The sequence below is a fragment of the Podarcis liolepis genome, assembly GCF_965112155.1.
Source record: "Podarcis liolepis genome assembly, chromosome: 9".
NCBI lineage: Eukaryota > Metazoa > Chordata > Lepidosauria > Squamata > Lacertidae > Podarcis > Podarcis liolepis.
The window spans coordinates 28,058,199-28,078,362 of NC_139564.1; the positions used below are offsets into that span (position 1 = coordinate 28,058,199).

General features: G+C 40.7%; 1 protein-coding gene across 2 annotated transcripts in view; it reads left to right on the top strand.

The window, feature by feature from the left end:
* Window positions 1-3,311: 3,311 nt before the first annotated feature.
* The window catches only part of SYNPO2 (synaptopodin 2), a 96,304-nt gene continuing 79,451 nt past the window's right edge, over window positions 3,312-20,164 (top strand). Inside the window, exon 1 of one of the 2 annotated variants that reach the window (XR_014515980.1) lies at window positions 3,312-3,612. Coding sequence is in view for 1 of the 2 variants with exons in the window: in XM_083460269.1 (XP_083316395.1) it covers window positions 3,508-3,612 (105 nt within the window). In the remaining variant the exon portion in view is untranslated. The remainder of the gene's footprint in view (window positions 3,613-20,164) is intronic. The other variant, XM_083460269.1, reaches the window with a different exon arrangement.

Sequence of the window (20,164 nt, forward strand, 5' to 3'; positions counted from 1 at the left end):
AATTTGTTTAACATACATTTTGATCTCTGTTTTAGCTTTTACAGTAAGACAGCTGTTGATGCTTTTGCAATGAAGCATTTTCCGATTTATGTACAGTAACGCTTAAATCCCAAAAGAATCCAGCAAAGAATGTGGAAAGAGATAAAGATAGCAGTAAAAGCAAGATATACCAATAAATAAAAAAATTAGATAGTCGTATATGGTAACTGGAATTATGGATGCTCAATAAGAAGTAATTCGTAGAGATAATAAGGCTATGAGAACTACTTTTTAAACCCCTCTTGTGGGACTCACATTCTTAGAATGAATATTTCGCTGCAAGTTGTGTACTTATGTGACAAATGGCCTCACATTTTGATGAAGTGCATGGGTGTGATACACCAATCTTCATGCTGAATCTCAGAAATCCCTCTGTTGGGGTCACTAGGCATGGCTTTAGTAATTTGGAAAAGAAATGGGAGAGTGCTGTTTCGCCTGGAATTGCCATCTTTTACAACTCACTTTTTATACTAACCAGACAATGGTTTGGATCCAGAATGAATTAATTGCTTAGTTCCCTTTTGAAATAAATGAGATTTTAGTCATAACTAATTTTACCCATTGATTTTAATCAGAATTAAAATCAATTAACTTAGTCTGGATGAAAGGCAATGTCATCGCTAGTCTATTCTAGAATTGTCTGTGTTGCCCTCTTATTCCCCCAGTCCCAAGATATAGTTTGTAGCTGCCACCCTCCCCACCAAAAAATATGCAATTGTAGGCACAAGCCTGTCCAATGTAAAATGGTGAATTTGTGTTGATGCTTTAAAGTGCTTCTGTGCATTTAATTAGAAGTTTCCTTTCTGGAAGGCATAGCGTTCTCTTTTTCTTATTGCCTCCTCCAGCACAGCTAGCATTACTAGTAAGTAACTGCTGAATTTCCCCTTAAGGTTCCCATTTTCTTGTTCCTCACAGTGTAAAACTACTGGTTTCATTTCACTTTGCCTTTTTTCTTATCTTAATAGTAAAACAGCACAATTTCACATTGATTCTATTTTACATTAGCTACTAAGTATTAACGCATTATGTGTTAATACCCAGTAGTGGTGCCCACCCTGTGGAATGCCCTCCCATCAGATGTCAAGCATATGAGTGATTATATAACCTTTAGGAGACATCTGAAGGCAGCCCTGTATAGGGAAGCTTTTTAAGGTTTAATGTTTTACTATGTTTTAATATATTGTGTCAGCTGCCCAGAGTGGCTGGGGAAACCCAGTCAGATGGGTGGGGTACAAATAATAAATTATTATTATTATTATTAAGACTGTAAAATTTCCTTGCTTTGCCTTATTTTTATAGTAAAATAGTACTTTTCCACAAAAAATATAAAAGAAAAAGTGAAAAGAAATCAGCAATTAACACACACTTCTCCTGGCAGGAATTGGTTAATAACAGGACAATTAAGGAACAATTTATCAGTAGTAAGGAGCAGTTTATCAGAAAAGCAATGCTTAAGCAGCCATATAGGGCCCCAGTGCACAAGGAAACCCAGAAGCAGCCAAAGCACTCCTTCTCTCACAAATATAAGGCCTATTTAGACATTGTCATACCCTCCAACATTCCTCAGGATTTTTCTCACTCTCCCCAACTAAACCTCTTTGACCCATCATTGTTTTGTCGCATCCCCCCCCCCCCGACCACCCGAGCATTTCCTATCAGGAGGAGGGTGAGTGCCACAAATGAGACACAGCACACATGCTCTACACTGTCCTGAGAAAACCCCTTAACCCTGATTTTAATTTATTTTATTATTTAGTAGATTTACGAAAAAAGAAAACACACACACCAATTAATACATTTTAGAAAGGGGCAAGATTAGACACAGACACACAAAGCATTTTTAAAAAAATGAAGACTCCTTGTACTCCAATCTCCCTTTCTTCCTACTCGCATCAGCAACTCGTTTTGCTAAAGGACCACTTTGATAAGAGCTGCCATTAACCCTAGTACAGTGGTACCTCGAGTTACGAACGCCTCAGGTTACAAACGCTTCAGGTTACAAACTCTGCTAACCTGGAAGAGTTACCTCAAGTTGAGAACTTTGCCCCAGGATGAGAATGGAAATCGTGTGCTGGCAGTGCAGCGGCAGCAAGAGGCCCCATTAGCAAAAGCACGTCTCTAGTTAAGAACAGTTTCAGGTTAAGAACGGACGTCCGGAACGAATTAAGTTTGTAACTAGAGATACCACTGTACATGGTCAGATAGTCATCCATCAGATCCTGTTCCTGTAAATGCCATTTCACTACATCCCTTTGTAGGCACAGTTTCTGTTACAGTCCTAGATATCCCCTGAGTCTGATACACTTACACAAAGCATAGGTGTTTAAATTTTACAATTGCCTTCAAGACTTGAGAATTTTAAAATAATGCATTTGAGATATTTTTTCTGGCTGGGCTCTGTGGATTTGTGTTGGTCACCATGGCTTATCATTCTGTGCATGAGCCTGACTGAGGCGACACGTCCAATGTCTGTGCTCGTCTTGCCCTTAGATCCCTCCAAACACCATTGTTATTAGCATAACACCTTTGTGTGTGGGATTTCCTGCCCCTCCCTTCCACTGTGCGATCCTCCTCCCAATTGGTTCATCATCACCTCTTCTGAAACCCTGATGTCACATGCCAAGTAAACCCAATATTTAAGACCTGCCTGTTTGGAGTGCATTCATCATGGAGCAAAATGCATTTGGTACCCTTCTTTGGTAGGAGAAAAGCCATTATGGCAGCCTTAGATGTTTTCTGGTTAGAAATCCTGTAAAGTCTTTAATGGAGAGAGAAGGCCACATGTGCAAAAACCTTTGGAAGACCAGGGTGCTGCTTAATCATTGTAATAATCCCATGAATGTGAATAGCATTGTTGCTACTCCATTCTCAGTGGGACATTTCAATAAAGTGTATATAAGAGAAGAGGGCGGTGGGGGTGAACCCATCTCTTCCCAATATATATACACACACTTTGTTTGGATTAGGAGAATACAAAACGTGCTGCGATTGTAACTTAACAAGCCTGGTAACATTTACAAAAGTAAACTCTCTGCCTGGGGGAGATTTACAAGTCCTCGTCTCTGCTGTTTTGATTTAGTTGTCATGGGCAAATGCTCTTGGGTTTAAATATAGCCTTTTCTGCCTCATGGTCAAATAGTCCCTTTTGCTTGTGCTTCCTTGACATCATTTTGCTTTGCCATGAAGGTGGGCTGAGCACAGCCAACTGACGAAAGAGTGGGCTGTTCCCTCGATCCGGGAAAACTCCCTCGCTCTCAGTCAATGACTATGCTACAGAGTGCAGTGTGCAGGCAGTGTCAGCAGGAGTGAGCTTGCGCCTCTTTCTCTCTCTCCCTTTCTAACACCAAACGGGAAAGCAAGCTTCAAGTTCAGTGAACATCCACAGCATCTAGGATTTCTCTCTCTTTCCCCCCACCTCAAATTACTTCTGCAAATGAATACTGCCTAACCTCCCCAAGGAAAAAAAACATGGGTACTGGGGATTATATCTGCATCACCATGACTGGAGGAGCACCCTGGGGCTTTAGACTTCAAGGTGGCAAGGAAGAAAAGCAGCCTTTGCAGATTGCCAAGGTAGGATGGTGAGAATGTCTTTATCAATGTTTTGTGAAAAGGAAAGTATCTGCAGGATGTTTTGTTTCCTTGGGAGAGGGGTTAGTATGTCTAGTTGAGAAATCCTGATGAAGGTTATATTCCGGCTCCAGATTTAGGTTTGGGTTAATGGAATTCTCAAGTGTATTCTTAAGTAGTTGAGTTTAATTTTAAAAAGCTAACATTTCTGAAAGTTTCTTATGTCGATCAAAGTGCAAAGGTTTCCCCCTGCCTTGAACAAAAATACTCAAGTCCTATGAGATGCTGATGGCTTTTAGCTCCTGTTGAACTTGCTGAATGGTGTTGAAAGAACTCTGTACAGTTAGGACTCTGGGACTTCAACTAGCAAGCCCTCCTTTGATGAGAGATTTGTGACACTTTCCTTCTAGTCTTCTTGGCAAAGGAACGAATGTATGGCTGCGAGAGAGAAAATGTGCTTACCGTTTTGAGGAATCTTGGAAAGCATGTTGATGAAACTGTTGCTTAATATTTATCAGCCTCACACCAGCCTGAATTGCTTTTATGAGATGCTGCTTATGTCCTGATGTATATTTAATAATTTGTAGGAGATTTGTGATCTGCATTATGGATCATGTGAGAAGTTACTCTGAAATCTTCTGCATTTTCAGGAGTTTTGTATTGGGGGGGGGAATCATGTTTTAGAACTCTTTAAAAAAAAGAATCTGAGAATTACTTAGGGTGCCATTTTATTGTGTTTGGGGAGCAACTTGTGTTTACCATTGAATACGACACTTCTATGTCCATAATGCTTGAGAGAGTAAGTTTTAGATTTAATTTTGGATTACTTACTATAAATCAGAACATCTTAACTTGAAGAAATAGGTAGGCTGAGGCAGCCCTATCCTATGCATATTTACTTAGAAGGAAATGACAATGCTATCTAAACTAATTTTGGAGCAAGTTGAGTGAATTCAGTGAGACAAATATACTGCATGACTTCACTTAGGATCAAGCATTATTTAATTCAATCAAATTTACTTCTGAGTAAACATGCATAAGATTATGTTTCAATAAGAAAGGAAAAGAGAATGAGGAACTTTCATTGTCTTCTAGTTCTTCTAAACAGGTAACTAAGAATATGATGCCTGTTTAAAATGGATGCGATGATCAAGACAACTTTGTTCAGCCCTGTTAAGCAAAATAACTTGGAAGTATAAGATTATGTTTTAAAAGTTTTCCTCTGTTTGTAAAGAACATTGCCTCACTCTATACAAAAAAGACACTAGCTTTTTCTTAAACAGTGGTTCTAGGCAGTTCATATGCACAAATATCATATGCATGTATCATGATATTTGATTATTAAACATTCTGGTAACATACTAGTAGATTTCTTTTTGAGAGAGAAAAGCTTCCCATGTCTTGAATGTAGCTGCTGCTTTGCAAGAGATAGCAGAATCCTGCCACCTAGTGAAACTTTGGTGAGAGAAAGCAATAGAAACTATTTAAATAAAATAGATTGTGGTGGGGGACCACAGTCTAAAAGTGAAACAAGAATCTATGCAACGGGATAATCAGATCTGAGGGATAAGAAACAAAGATATTGCATCCTTGGGACTTCATTATGAGGTAGGAAGTTGCATACATTCAATTTTATCCAGTGCAAACATAACTGGTTATTTTGTGTTCTATTATTCCTATCACTAGGGATGTAACAATTGCCATTCTGGATCAAACCATTATCCATTTAGACCAGCATTTATTTTCTGATATCAGCCTTGTGGGAACTCACAAGGTAGCCACCCTCTGTTCTTTCCCTTTGCTTTTTGGAGGCAATACTGCTTCTTTACATGGATGTGTTTCTTAGTGAGCACACCTCATAGTCTTTTCAAGGACGATTCTTCATATGTACACCAAATCCCAAAAAAATAATAATATTTAAATAGTAATTAAGCTAATGTCTTAGATGACCACAAATTGTGGCAGTGAATTCCATAGAATCATGTACCTATTGCATGAAAAAGTGTTTCAAAAGTATATTTGGAGAAAACACTCTGAAATGAATGGGAGGCTACTCAGCAATTGTACTTGGTGGTATCATTTCATTGAAAACTGTGGAATCAACAGTTGAGTGAAATAAACTATAGCACACTAAAGCTTAGACCATAATAAACGTCTTAATCTTCAAGGTGCATTCAATTTTGGATTGGGCTCAAACTAGTGTTGATGGAGAAATAAGATGCATTTCACATTCACAGGTGAATTTAGCAAATCTGCACTTTCTGAAACACTAAGCGAACTGAAATACAACCATCACTCGAAAGTTACGATCTCCCCAATTTGGCAATCTCCAGCCAAGAAAATGTACAAAAATGCACATATTAGTGAAAATAACATGCAGAAATGCAAAGCATTATGGAAAATTGCTTGCAAAACTGCATATTTGTTAAAAGCCACATACAAGTGTATTTACTCGGAGAAATCCACACTAAAATGCTGAAGAATTTATAAAAGATTTTTTAAAATTTAAGATTGGGAAAATGAAAAAAAAGAGAGAACAGAAAATTGATAGGTTCATCCACTCGAGTCCAAAATGGCTGCTGATTTGAAGGCACTGAGATCTAGCAGAGGCTACTCACTGGAAGAAGGGAGTAGGGAGATGCTTCTTGCTAATGTGAGCCAGTGTAGTATGGTGGTTAAGGCTTTGGACTAGGACCTCTTCAACTCCCCACTTGCCCATGAAGCTCGCTGGGTGACCTTGGGCCAGTCACTGCTTCTCATCTTATCCTAACCTACTTCACAGGATTGTTGTGGGGATCAAATGTGGTGGGTCAGAACCATGTATTCCACCTTGAGTTCCTTAGATTTAAAAGTTTGTTATAAATACAGTAAATAAATTGCAATCTCCCCTTCCCTCTACAGAGTCCCAGACCTGCTCTAGAGCACCTCCCAGCCCTCTGGAAAACTTTTCCAGAGGGATACGGAGGAAAGAAGAAATTGACACACACAAAAAAGAGCCTCCACTAAAAGATAACTCCACCAAAAGCGCAACTCTGGATCCAACCCTTTGTCATTTTTGGCTGCATGCAAACAAAGAAATAAAAGCAAGAAAAAAGGGAGAATAGCATTTTGATAGAATATTAGAATCTCCTCAAGTGATTCCCAGCTCCACTCCAGTTCAGTGCTTCACTTTGCTGTCCTCTTTTTGTCGACTGATCTAAACACTATTGGCCTGAGCCATAGGCTGTAATATAAAACAAATGAGATGAAATGCTTTTAATTTCTTGTTTAAAAAATAGCAAGCTTGGGAAAAGGGGGCTTGTTTGAAGCAACCCTCTCACACACAAAAATCCATGATAGTCATGGGACTCTCTTGGGTTCTAATCTTTCCCAGCATACTATTTGCCTATGAGGGAGAGGGAAGACTGCCAAACTTCCAGTATGTTCTGATATTGAGATTTCCCAAGAGAACTAGTGACTCAGCAAACCTTCTAAGTATCCTGTTCTAACATCTAGGCTGTTATATGGAATTATAGGGTCCCAGGCCTGCCCTGCACTGAAAACTTCTTGAAGTGCTTCAATCTGTTTTTCTCTCCCCTCTTCTGTCCTCCTGGATATATGCACACTGGGATAAGGACCCAAGCATTTGATTTAGACCAGGGTTTGGGAAGCTGTGGCCTTTCAAATGTTGATCCCCTCCCAGCCATCATGGATAATGGTCAGAACCTGATAGACCATTAAACTGATCACATGGGAAAGACCCACATGATCCAACCCAGCTCTGTGGCTAGAATATACACAAGTGCCCTCCTGTGATGAGGTTAAATCATGGGAAAGTGGCTTCCACTCTGGCAGTAGTATGTATGGAAAGGAGGCAAGAGTGTAGCAAAGTTCTAACTCACAGGTCTAAATAATATACCTCTGGGTTGTACCTACTCTGAAGGTGTTAAAATGTTTATTTGAAGAAATTCCAAGCCATGTAAGAATAAAAGATAAATAAATGAAAGAGCAGTTTTATATGAACAATAGTGTTCCTATGACAGTTGTGCACATCATATTGAGGGTTGTTGTTTTTTGACAGCCATTATCTAATCTTTGTGTTACCCTTAACAATGAGCAGTTTTTCTTCTTCTCGTGTAAACTCATCTGTCTTTTGGGCATTGTACCAAATAAGCAATCATGCTAATGCAATGCTAGTTAACTGTGCGGCAGCCAATGGAAACATATTTGTATCCAAACAGACATGTGAGAGTGTGAAGAAATAAAATAAAGGATATATAAACTTTTTAAAAGGTGCACATAGCAATCAAAGATAGAGTCTTAATAGGGCCAAATCTATTCAATATGTGTAGTAAATATACCTAGTTAGGAACAGGACTAGAGTTGAAATAGCCATGAAGCTCACTGAGTGACCTTTGACCAGGCATCCTCTCACACCCTAATGTTCCTCTCAGGCTTGTTATGAGAGCTGTCCAAACTGAGTCATAGTGTCAAGATGGAAGCAACTACTGGCCTTTCTAAATGAATATTGTCCTACTACCACCTTGAGAGATCTTTGCATTCAAATATCCCAGTCCATAATGGAGTAAATCCAAAGTATTCAGACTCCACAATATTTGGGCCAGCTGAGGTCACTAAATCAATGGGGTAAATGTGGATTAAATCCATTCATTCTAGTTTACTGTGCATGGACTAGATTGGAATAAACCTTTCTGGTTAGGCCAGTCTATTATTCTGAACCAGGATGGAAGATTTACAGTCCAAATTTGGGTAACTGAAATGATTCATGTTTGTCATTACATTTGTTGGGTTCTTTTTTCTGCATGACATTCACTTTTGTATCACTTGCTTCAAAGGCTAGCTGCCAAATTTAATTGGCCCGGTTTTTAAAAGCATATGGAAATAATCTGGAAGGCAAGAATAATTTCATGGCTAATGAAACTAGGAGGGAAATCAAGTCCCAGGCAAGAAAATAATAATAATTTAGCTGTCTTCTAGGACAGTAGTAAAAAGATGGCACTAGATCAGTATACGAGTGTACATTTTAGCTTGCTATTACATAAGAACAAATGCAATGAACAAGCTGTAATTTGAAGTCTGTATCTTATGCATAAGCAAGGGTAAAGTAACTTCTGAAAACACCTGGGTCATGATTCATCTCCATGATTCATGAGACCACATGCTTGGGAATGTTGGTCGGCAAAGTGCCCAGCAGAGTTCTATTCTATTGTGTCCATCCTGATGGACTGCTTCTTCATTCATTCATCTTTTGGGGATGGATCATATGCCTTGTGATTAAGGTTTTGAATGTGAAGACTTGTGAAAATATACTGTAAGTTGCAATATAGGTCAATTCCTTCTGTAGTTATCTCTGGTTTCACTACAACAAGGCTAGTGAACCGATGGCCTTCCAAATGTTGTTAGACTACTGTTCCTCTCATCCTTGACCATTGGCCATGGAACCCACAGTATAATGTTTAGCCACCCCTACACTACAATATAAAGACCACATTTGGAAGTCACATGGTTTAGGGCAACATAAAGAAACCAAGCCTTCTCCTGGGCATGAGAGCTCCACCTTCCCTTCATCCCTTCCCATGTAGCCAAGAGAGTTTGGAATGTTGCGTTTCCACTTTTAGTTAACTGTGTAGTCTGAACTGAGAACCGTGGTTAGCACTAACTATAGTTTCAGCAAGCCAGCTTTGGAAACTACTGTTTGACGAAAACTTGCTTGAAATTAGCCAGTTATTTTATTTGTCCAAAGGTAAAGTTGGTGTTAATCAGATGATGCTGTTAACTGCTAGATGTGAAAGCAAAGGCTCTTTAAATTCTCTCCCCAGCTACTTGTAGGAAGGGTGAGTTCCTTTCAGGGAAAATAGTGGGGTATAAATAAATAGAACCATGGATCAACATAATGTTTTAATCCAACCAAGTGTACACCCTTAACTGAGGGTTGGATATCTCAAGTCCACATTTAATAACTCCTGGAATAACTTCCCTGTTAGCATTACAGATGGAATTTAAGGATGGAATACTCAAGCAGACTGAGTACTGAAGTAGTAATACTTGTGACTGAATGAATGTTTGCTTGCAGTTTCAGTTTTTAATGGTCAAACAGCATTACCTAATCTGGTGCCCTTCAGATGCTTTGGACTCCCAACTCCCATCAGCTCCAGCTACTGTGGCCAACAGCTGGAGATTCTGGGAGCTGTAGTCCAAACTATCTGAAGAGTATCCGGCCAGGGAAGGCTGCTGGAAATAATATTAACAATAGGAAAAGAACTTTGGGTGGATTGGCTGCTGAGTGGCTCTTGCGGTTTTCAGTGTCTCATGGGAACAATTTTGGCTAAAAGAGTGGTTTGAAATTCAGACCTACATTACTCTTCAGTGGGGAAAGCGTAACAGACCTTCCTCTATTGTGGCCATTGTTAAAACCAACTTGGGTGCATTATAAAATAATCTAATGAGAAGTGACGTGGCGAAATCTTTAGAAAGAACCGGGCACAGTGCAATAATTAGTTTGAGGTTTGGGGGAGACACTAATCCTTGTCCTTTATTTGAACAAACAAGGCATTGAAATAGTAACTGAGAACAAAGACATATTGCATGCATCTCTTGTTTGCCCCTCACTTGCTGTTTTCATCAGATTTTGATTTGCATAGCTGGCCTAGAAAAAAGCCCTCTTGAACACAATTAACAAAAACATACAGTTGGTACCACTAGGTGACACTAAAAATAAAACATCAGCCGACTGCTTAAATCAGATCAAACACTTGGCTTTCGCCATTGTTGCTCGGTTAGGTCGTATGATCAGAGACAGAGGACGCTTCTGTAGATGGAAATTGTGGCAGAATTCAGCTGAATTTGGGACTTCTAGGTGAAGTCTTTGTTGAACTTGAAAACTACACAAACACAATTGCCAAATCCCAGTCCTAGGCATATACATATCTATAGAGCCTTTGGGCATAATATGTCCTATAAATTATAGTAGAAGATAGCAAAGAAAGCATTCCCTACCTTACGGGTTTGTTGAAGGAAGAATAAAATTGGATAGATGGGTGCATGGTCCTATGAAGAGCAAGATAAAAAAAGGGGATTAATAAAATAAGAAATAAACCTGTAGTGATTTTTAAACTTTAACCAATAGTTTTGAAGTAATATCACAATATCACAATAAATCCCCTTCATTTCACATATCATTTGTTTGTTTATTTACTGCTTGATTGTAATGAAACCTCAAACCCAGTTTACAAAAAGAGTAATAATAATAAAAATCAGTAAAAAACCCAACTATTTAAAAGTGGCTGGGGCATCCCAGCCAGATGGGTTGGATGATGAATGAATGAATGAATGAAACAAATGACAAGCTAAAAACCAGATTAAAAGACATGCCAGCATTCAACATGCTTGGATAGACAAAGATGTTTCTAGACGGCACCAAAAAGAGATAGTGAAAGCACCTGCCTGATGTCAATAGGGAGTTCCAAAGTATGGGGGCTGCAATACTAAAAAGGACACAATTTCTTATAAATGCAGAACATTTACGTGGTCCTTCTTGAACAATGGTCACATGTTTTGTGTACTGTATAAAATGCTAATGGACCATACCAATAGTTTTGGGGTTCCAATAAGATAAGTATACCCACGCAGCCATGACCTTGTCACTGCCAGCCATGCCTTAGACCCATCCTGGTAAACTGCAGCAATACCATTATTAGGAGAGTGACTCCACAGTGACTCCATCATTAGGAGAGTGACTCCTTGATCACGCTGGTTGTTGCTGAGCTAGTGCCTATCTGATTGGTGCATGTGATCATGGGAAACAGGACAACCATGGAGCCTGTTTATTCATGTACCCTAGCTAGAATCTACAGCCCTGATAGCAAACTCCAGGATAGCTACCTCAGGACAGGAGCAACAGTCAGCACAATCTGGAACAGTGCCGTTCAGACCCGTGGGGATTTTGCCATTGGCTTTAGTGAGAGACTGGTGGAGTGCCCATTTGGGAAGGTCACCTAACTGGTTGGAACACCTGACAGTTCTTAGGTTACAAGAATCATAAACCAGCCATTTTCCATCCATTTCCTTGTATGCCATTAAGCAGAGTAACACTAGAATTAGCAGCCCTGAGTCTCAGACAACTACACATAAAGAAGCAGAAAGTTTATAAGAATGGAGCTATAGAAGATTGATTATTATACATTGGCGGCACATAAACTTTTGGAAAAGAATTCCCTTGTTGAACACAAATATTTTATTAATGATTCTATGCAGCTCTATAAGGGAAAGGTAAGTTTCAGGTCAAAATAATAAAAGGAACAGGAAACGGCACACATCTTAACTTTATTTTCATTTACAATGGTAATTACTTCTGACATCTGTTTAAAGGCTATCCAGTCCTTTAAAGTCTGTTTCCTGGAGAAAGCTGAGCTGACTTTTGTAGTTTTTACAGCTGAGAGTGTTGGAATGGACTGTTCCTCAGAATTAGATTAATGAAGATAATGCCACAACAGTTGAGGCCATTTATGAAAGCATACATGACTGGTAATCTGGAGACAAAAAGTGACACCATATGTTAGATTCCTACTTAGAAATTTGATACTTTGAACACAATAGCAAGGCTAATGGTTGCTGTCATCAGACCAGTTTTTGCGAAAATCATTAATAAAATGAAATGTAACTTTGACTGATAAATACATTTTAACTTTAGGATACTACTTTATGGCTTTAAATATGTTTGTTGCCTATTGTTCATTGCCTGGTTCTATTGACATTGCTCTCATAAATTTATGACTTATTCAGAAATGTTCCAGTGTGTGTTGAAATGTTTTATGGATTGTTCATATGCTCTAAGTTCTATTTGGATTCTAAAATATGGGTCTAGCTACCACTTTAAATTCCCATGGTAGCCTCAGTACAACCCCATGTTCGGGCATTGTGAGACATTAAAATGAAAGCTTAATCCAGCTGCCTGGTACCGATTGGAGTGTTTGACTAGAGCAGGCTTCCTTAACCTCGGCCCTCCAGATGTTTTGAGACTACAGTTCCCATCATCCCTGACCACTGGTCCTGCTAGCTAGGGATCATAGGAGTTGTAGGCCAAAAACATCTGGAGGGCTGAGGTTGAGGAAGCCTGGACTAGTGGGGAAAATGTATAGAAGGGCCAGGACAAACTTCAGCAATGGGTCATGGCAAAGAATCCCAGCTACTCACCCTGGCCCTGCATAAAGATGGTGCAAGATTGTAATGTACTAGATGAATGTCCACAGTTTAATATATCTGATAATGCTGTGGCTGTGTTAAAAGGGAAGGAAAAACAAACACATCTGTAAAGAAATCTAAACTAAGGCTGCAATTTGAAGTTCTAGGGTGCAACTCCCATTGAACTAAGTAATACGTACCTCTGCGTAAATGTGCTTAGGACTGCCCTGCAAAGAAATAATGCCCAAAATTGTGGCTTAGGGATTTGAACGCATGGATTTTGAACTATCCTAGCCCACCAGTGCCACCATATTAAGCCTACGTGGACCCATGGGTGGAGGATGAACCCCACTAAAGAAAACTTTGTGTAGGATCTCCTCACACCTAGATTTATGTCAATTTAACTGCCATGGTGCCCACCAAATAAGTTGATTCTGGGGTCAATAGTTTGGTAAAGTATTGAGAATTGTGTGTTAGAAATCCTTTGCCACCAGCTCTCCCCTCAGGACTAGCACCTCCAGTCTTCCTAGAAAGTAGGTATTACAGTGCAAAGCTACACATGTCTATTCAGAAAAACTGTAAGTCCCTTTGGGTGCAATGGGACTTATTCACAGGTAACATGCACAGGGTTGCAGCTTTAAACTGAAGTCTGCATGTAGCGTGAGTTAAGCTCCTTCAGATATTTGGAGTTGGAGACTAATATATAGGGATAGACTGGCAAGATCTGTCTCCCATGCACTGCACTGCACATTATTATTATTTTTTAGACCAGCAAAATGGCTTTATCACTGGTTTTTAAATTGCATTTGCAATATGCCTAGGGGTGAGCGAATCTGTCAATCTCAGTTTCTCCTTTCCCCCATATTAACTTCAGTTCTTCATATTTCCACATCAGCTAGTGATGTATAAAAAAACTAAGCCCTCATGAAAATTTGTCAGTATTTTAATGCAAATTTCTCCTAATACACACACTTTTGCGTGCGAAACATATTTTATTGAATTGAATGGATTTTTCTACACGACTTTCAGAAACATATGCATTGATATGCTCACTTTACATTAGTTTATGTATTTTGTACACATTGCATGGCTGAAAAAAATCCCACTGCAAAATTCAGGTGAATGTTTGTGTCAAAAGATAGCTGTACATATTTCTTCAGAAAGTGCAAACTAGGTAGGTTTGCCTTTAAATGCAAACTGACTCTAATGTCTCCCCCACCCTTAAATTTGCCCATACGCATATTAGTGGGATTAGGAAACTTGGTGTACAAGGAGAGGGGCCTTTACATGTAGGCCAATTGCAGAGTTGCGAAGAGATGCATGCTGCATAGGGAACAGATCCCGCCAAACAATTCCTCCATCATGGCCTACATGCATTCATTGAAAACATAGTTGTCCCTCCAGTACATCCCAAAGGGGCTTATGTGACTTGTCAAAAGCCACATAGTAATTGTCATGAATTAGCAGGATTTGAACCAATGATTCCCATATTCATATCCAATGACCACAGACCTGTTTGATTTACCTGCTTCAGTGAAGTTTGATACCAGTTCTCCTCTTTTCCTTTTAATTTTCTTCATAGTTATTTGTTGTATTAAATAAAAAGCAAACTTTTTTGTTTTTGAAAAACTAACTCTGACTAGCCAGTGTCAGACATTATTCCCAAGACAAATACCTTGTGTCAATGTCGGCCTTTTTCTCTGGATTATTTTTCTTTTTCACCAAGTATATTGTGGGGTAGCCCTGTGTATATGACAGGGAGAAGATGTAGCCAAATCCATTTCCTGTTTAATTCCGTTCTGATGTATTTGACCTCCTCCTGGGGGTTGGTGTGCCCTGTGGAGCTCAGATCTAAAGGGAAATACTACAAGGGATTTTGTTTTGTTTTGTTTTTATAGCTGCTATTTCCTTAATCTCTGTCAGTGAAACGCCTTGTAGAGGTCTGTGTTTTAGCAGTTCTGAAAATGAAGCAAGCTTTCAGCTTGTTTTGTCCATCCTTAATCTTGATGATCTGGCACAAAGGAAATATTCATGACTACCTTCACCAGAGTTAACTTGAGATGCAAGTAATGATGATGGCATGCAATAACACACCAATGGAGAGAGAGATGCACTCTTCACTCAGCAAAATTGCTTCCAGACAAACTTTTTATCCATTTTTAGTTGTTTGCAGGGAGATTAAGCAACGTTGACTAATTAATTAGCATGCTGCAGGTTGGTGTGCAAGAATTCAGTTATTTGCCAAAGCAGAAAAATAGCTAACAAGAAAAAGAAAAAACTAAGTACCTTAGGCTGTTTCAAATCATTTTACATATTTAATGATTGTAACTCTAAAAAAAGCAACATTCCAATATAATAAATATTAAATTTAGTGCTGAAGGAAGCAATCACTGTTCATTTTGTGACTCTGCAGTGTCCTGGTTTCCAGCAGTGGAACACTGACTTTCCTGGGTGTGAAAGCAGGTTCATTGTTTTTAATGGAACCAGGCCAAGGAGAGAAGGACGTTCCATAGTAGTTGTCCATCTCCTTGCGACAACTAGAAGTGAACTCAAGCAATTTTCCACCAGTCATGTCACATGGGGGAGGGGGAGCCACAAATATTTATACAGCTCCAGGGAGATTCTGTTTTAAACAATGAAGCTATGTGCCAACCGTGGTGCCAGGTATGAGGATGCCCTGGGCTACACCATCCTATTGAGTTCCCAGTGTGTATTGAGAGCCAGTGTGGTGTAGTGGTTAAGAGTGGTAGTCACGTAATCTGGGAAACCGGGTTCGTGTCTCCGCTCCTCCACATGCAGCTGCTGGGTGACCTTGGGCCAGTCACACTTCTGTGAAGTCTCTCAGCCCCACTCACCTCACAGAGTGTTTGTTGTGGGGGAGGAAGGGAAAGGAGAATGTTAGCCGCTTTGAGACTCCTGAAGGGGAGTGAAAGGCGGGATATCAAATCCAAACTCTTCTTCTTCTTCTTCTTCCCTGCAAGGTTGCAAGGGACAGTAGGGTTGGCACCAGTAGTGAGCAACGGCAGGGATGGACAGTGGCCTGCATGCCAAAGAGAAGCACTGGTGTGAGGAAGCTGAAGCCACCGTCATATTAGTTTCACCAGAATTCCCTTGGTCCCTCAATTGGGACTCAGAGGCATCATGGGAAACTATGATGATGCCACACTGTGGGAGATGCCCTCAGAAGCAAGAGTCCCAGTTGCAGGAGGACTTCACCTAAGTACTCACCATGGCGATCACAGCCCAAAGAAACCAAGGGTCAAGCAGAAAGAATCAGTCTAGGTCCAAATATGATTCAAAGACAAAATCAGGCAACAGTTCAAGGTCAATGTCACAGAGATTCAAGTAGGTTGCAAGGTAGCAGGGTAGCAAAACTAGACTTCCATACCCTCAAAGAATTCTCCGATAAAAATAGGGACATCCTAAGAAAAAGCAGGACATTCTGGGATCAAATCAGAAACCGGGACAGCTTCTGTAAATCTGGGACAGTCCCTGGAAAATAGGGACACTTGAAGGGTCTGGACACCTCATATACTCTGGCCTCCAAAATTACAGCTGTTGGCAGTGAACTATCATTGCTCACAAGTAGGCCCCATACTCATGAGAAGAATACTCTCAACCCTCTACTTGCCATCTGGAGACTCCAGGCCACCCCTGAAGGTCTGGCAACCTTACCGCTCAAGGGAATCCTCAGCATTCAGAGGGCCCTGGAGCTGTGGGGTGTCTGATTCATCATCTGAGGACTCTATGCCTGATACCAGCTGAGGTGTAGGCAAGGCAGATGATGGCTACTGCCTTGTCAGAAGCTTCTCTTCAGGATGCTTTTTTTTTAAAAAGTCTTTAAAAACCAAGTAAGCTGGAATCAACAGAGATGGACACTATCAAGCTTATGGTTCCTGGCATTTGCCTTGCTATGCTACATGCGGATTCCAGGAAAGCTGGGATAGCACTTGCTGCTGAATGACGAAGCCATGATATTGGGGGAAAGCTAGAAGTGGAGCCTCACTCCATGGTCCACATAATTAGGCCCTACACACTAGTAATGCATGAACAGGACTCTTGTGCTGCAGACAACATCATGTGCTTGTGTGAACTTGGAACGTTATTCGCTTTTTAAAGTTTTCAAGTGGCTAAAACAAACTTTCCAGGTTATGTCCTAATTTCTATAATGCTATATAATATGTAGCACTCTTGTATCAGTCATTGCATAGATGTACATGGTAGCGGAGCATGTTCAGCAAAGCTCTCTGCTCTTAATGCGTGTTTATCTTCCAAATAAAAGGAGGTTGGTGGTTTTGTAACTATCAGCTCTTGGGCTATGGAGAATGTCTTCAAATAGGACTGGAGAGAAGTTTATCACAGCAAACAGATCTGATTCCCTTAAAAGGAAACAGCTTCGTTTTTCTTCTGCCTCTCTGGAGAACTGGCTACAAACTGGGAATTGTTATTGTATGACTCATTTGAGGACCATAGCTGCACAGAGTTCAGATAGGATTTTAATAAAACAGACCCCAGATTACTGAAAGGCAGCTCTTTCTCCAAGGAGGAAAATCTCAAACTGTTTTAAGGCAACATGGTAATATGAACTTCTCTGTAGCAGCAACAGCCAAGGTGGAGTAAATGTTCCAGATACCGGTCTTAGCTGTGCTGGAGAAAATTCTGCTCCTTCTCAAATGAAATCCTGCATTCATTTTTATTGTTTTTTACAGCTCTGCTGATCCAGGGGGTGAGACAAGCTTTTAGAAGCCCAGGCGTGTAAAACTACAGAGAGCAGTAAATAAGCACACAATGTTTACGGTTACACATCCAGCTGAGCTAAGATATTGCAGCATGCATCTGCCCTCGCCCCGTGGCTTCCTTAGACCCTCGATGTAAAACACTACATGTCATGTTCTGCATTTGATTCCCACCCGTGATAATATATTTACGTCATGCTAATGCACTCTGTTTATAAAACTGTACAGTAAGATGTGTGATGCATCTTCCGAAGAGCCAGTTGTCCTCATGAGGAGTGCAGAATAAAGGCATAGAATCAGAATTTTAATCACGCAACGTATGTTTCTGTTGCATATGAGGAAAGATAAGCATCCTAGCCACACATTATTCATGTAATGCAAATTAGGCATACCATGCAATTGGGACACCCAGGAATTTTCAAATCATGTGACTTACCTCTGTACTGAGCAGCAGCTCATGCCTTTGGGGTTCATTGCAAACAAACATGTGCAACATGTATACACTGGAGGACAAAGAAGGGGTGCTGGAGCAGCCCACCTGGACTAAACATGGCAATGCCCTACATGCAAGTAACAGATAATAGTTTGTGGGTTAGGTGCATACTTGAATTGTTAAACTGTGGCTTTAAAAGAGGCTTAGGCAAATCTGGGGAGGAGACGGCTATTACTAGCCACAATGGCTATGTTTTACCTCCATAGCTAGAGTCAACAATGCTTCTGAATACCAGTTTCTGGGAACTAAGGGAGGGGAGAGTGTTTCTTTTGCTTGTTGGCTTCTCAGAGGCAACTTGTGTGAGAACAGGATGCTGGACTAGGCAAGCCATTGGCCTGAGGTTCATCTTATGTTTAAATTCAGTGTTAAATGCAAGACCTGCAGGGATTGGGTCCACTCTAGAGCTCCTTTTTGAGGTGGAAGGAAGACATGCATTCAGTTCTGTACGCAAGCCCCAGGAATCTAGCAGGAATCTTTGCAGCTGCAAATTGAATTCAAGCTGCAACTGCAAAAAAATAAGCTTCCTTTGAAGTCCTGACTTAAAGGTGGGACTGCAAAGGAAAGATTGGGAGCACACCTAGCATGTATGCTCAGTTCTTCCTTTAATGTTTTGTCCCCTGACATTATATGACTTGTCAAAAGTGGGTCATTGAGGGCAGGCCAGTTCTGGGCCCATGCCACCAGCTGGATACAATTCCCCACCTCAGACTATGTTATCTTCTAATACAGTAACAACCTTAGCTAGATGGATCCAACTAGATCCCAGGTGGCTTTGGTGGAGTTTCCTGCTGCCATAACTTGCGCTTCCCTCAAAACCCTGCTTAATCTCAGGAAAGGGGAAATGTTCCAGACTCAGGCAGCTGACACAGTTACTCTTAAACAACCTCTCACACTTGTAAAAGCTTCTGTGTTTTCTGGTGGTGATAAAACAGTTGGGATAAAACTGACAGAGGAAGAAATCTCATGACCAGCCCAAACAAACTAGACCCATGCACAAATGGTGTCTTGAAATTCTTCACATACTTGTAGGCAGAGAAACAGAATGGGCCATCCCAATGAATTTCCATAGAGGGATGGTTTCGCAGAGTTGGGGCTTACCATTAGCAGTAATAGCTGCAACAGCACAACTTCTTTTTTCCTCCCTAAGGTGGGGAATAGGTTTGCTGGCAACATGGCCAACCTTTTGCATTCTCCATAATGTTCCAGAATCAGCATTGCTCAAGAGAATTATGGAGGGGAAATGGTGGCTGTCACACCCACAAAACAGTGCTTTGGGCATTGGGTGTGCATCAGTCAACCAACCCAACTACTGGTTGATTTGGCAAAGTCCTGCCCACTATAAAGAGTGTATAAAGAGTGGGGGGGGGAGGAATCCAACAATGGCTGAGGCCAAGGCCTGGGTGTGGCTGGCTTTTACATCCAGAGACTGGACCCAAACATGCCCCATCACTCACCCGTGATGGGCTACAACTACAGGTGAGCCCCAGCAATCAGTTCAGCCAGTGGAGGAGGAAGCAATATCCTCCACTAGCCACACCAAAGCCAGGAGGATGTTTCAACCTGCTGTGGCCACGGTGGACCACAACCATTACTCCCCACCATCAGGCGGTATGTGGTCTCTTCTGTCCATCTTCTTCCTATGGTTATCTTTCATCTTTAGCTTGTTGAAAAGATCCCTGGAGTTGTGAAGGTGACCACCTGTTTTCTTAACTCTTGGTCATTCTGGTTTATTGAAGTAATCAGAGACAGAATAGCTGGATGGGTAGAGGAGATTATGAATGCTTCCGCAGAGAAAACCAAGATACAAGGAAGCTTGTTAAGGAATTCTCTCAAAGAAGCCTTCTTTAGCTCCTGGAGAATTACTGACCTGTGTCTAACATACAATTTTGGGGCAAAGTGGTTGTTAAGCATATGGCAGTAATCAGCTCCAGATATATCTGGATGATACTGATTTTCTTGATCCTTAATAAACTATATTTGAGCCTGGCTTTAGGGATGGCATTGTCTTGACCACCCTGGTGGACAACTTGTTCTGAGGCTAGACAGGGAAAGCATTACCCAGCTGGCTTTGTTAGTGTGGTGTTGGAGGGCTACAATTCAGTCCCATGGCTATTAGGCTATGGGTTCCCACAGGGTTCTATCTTGT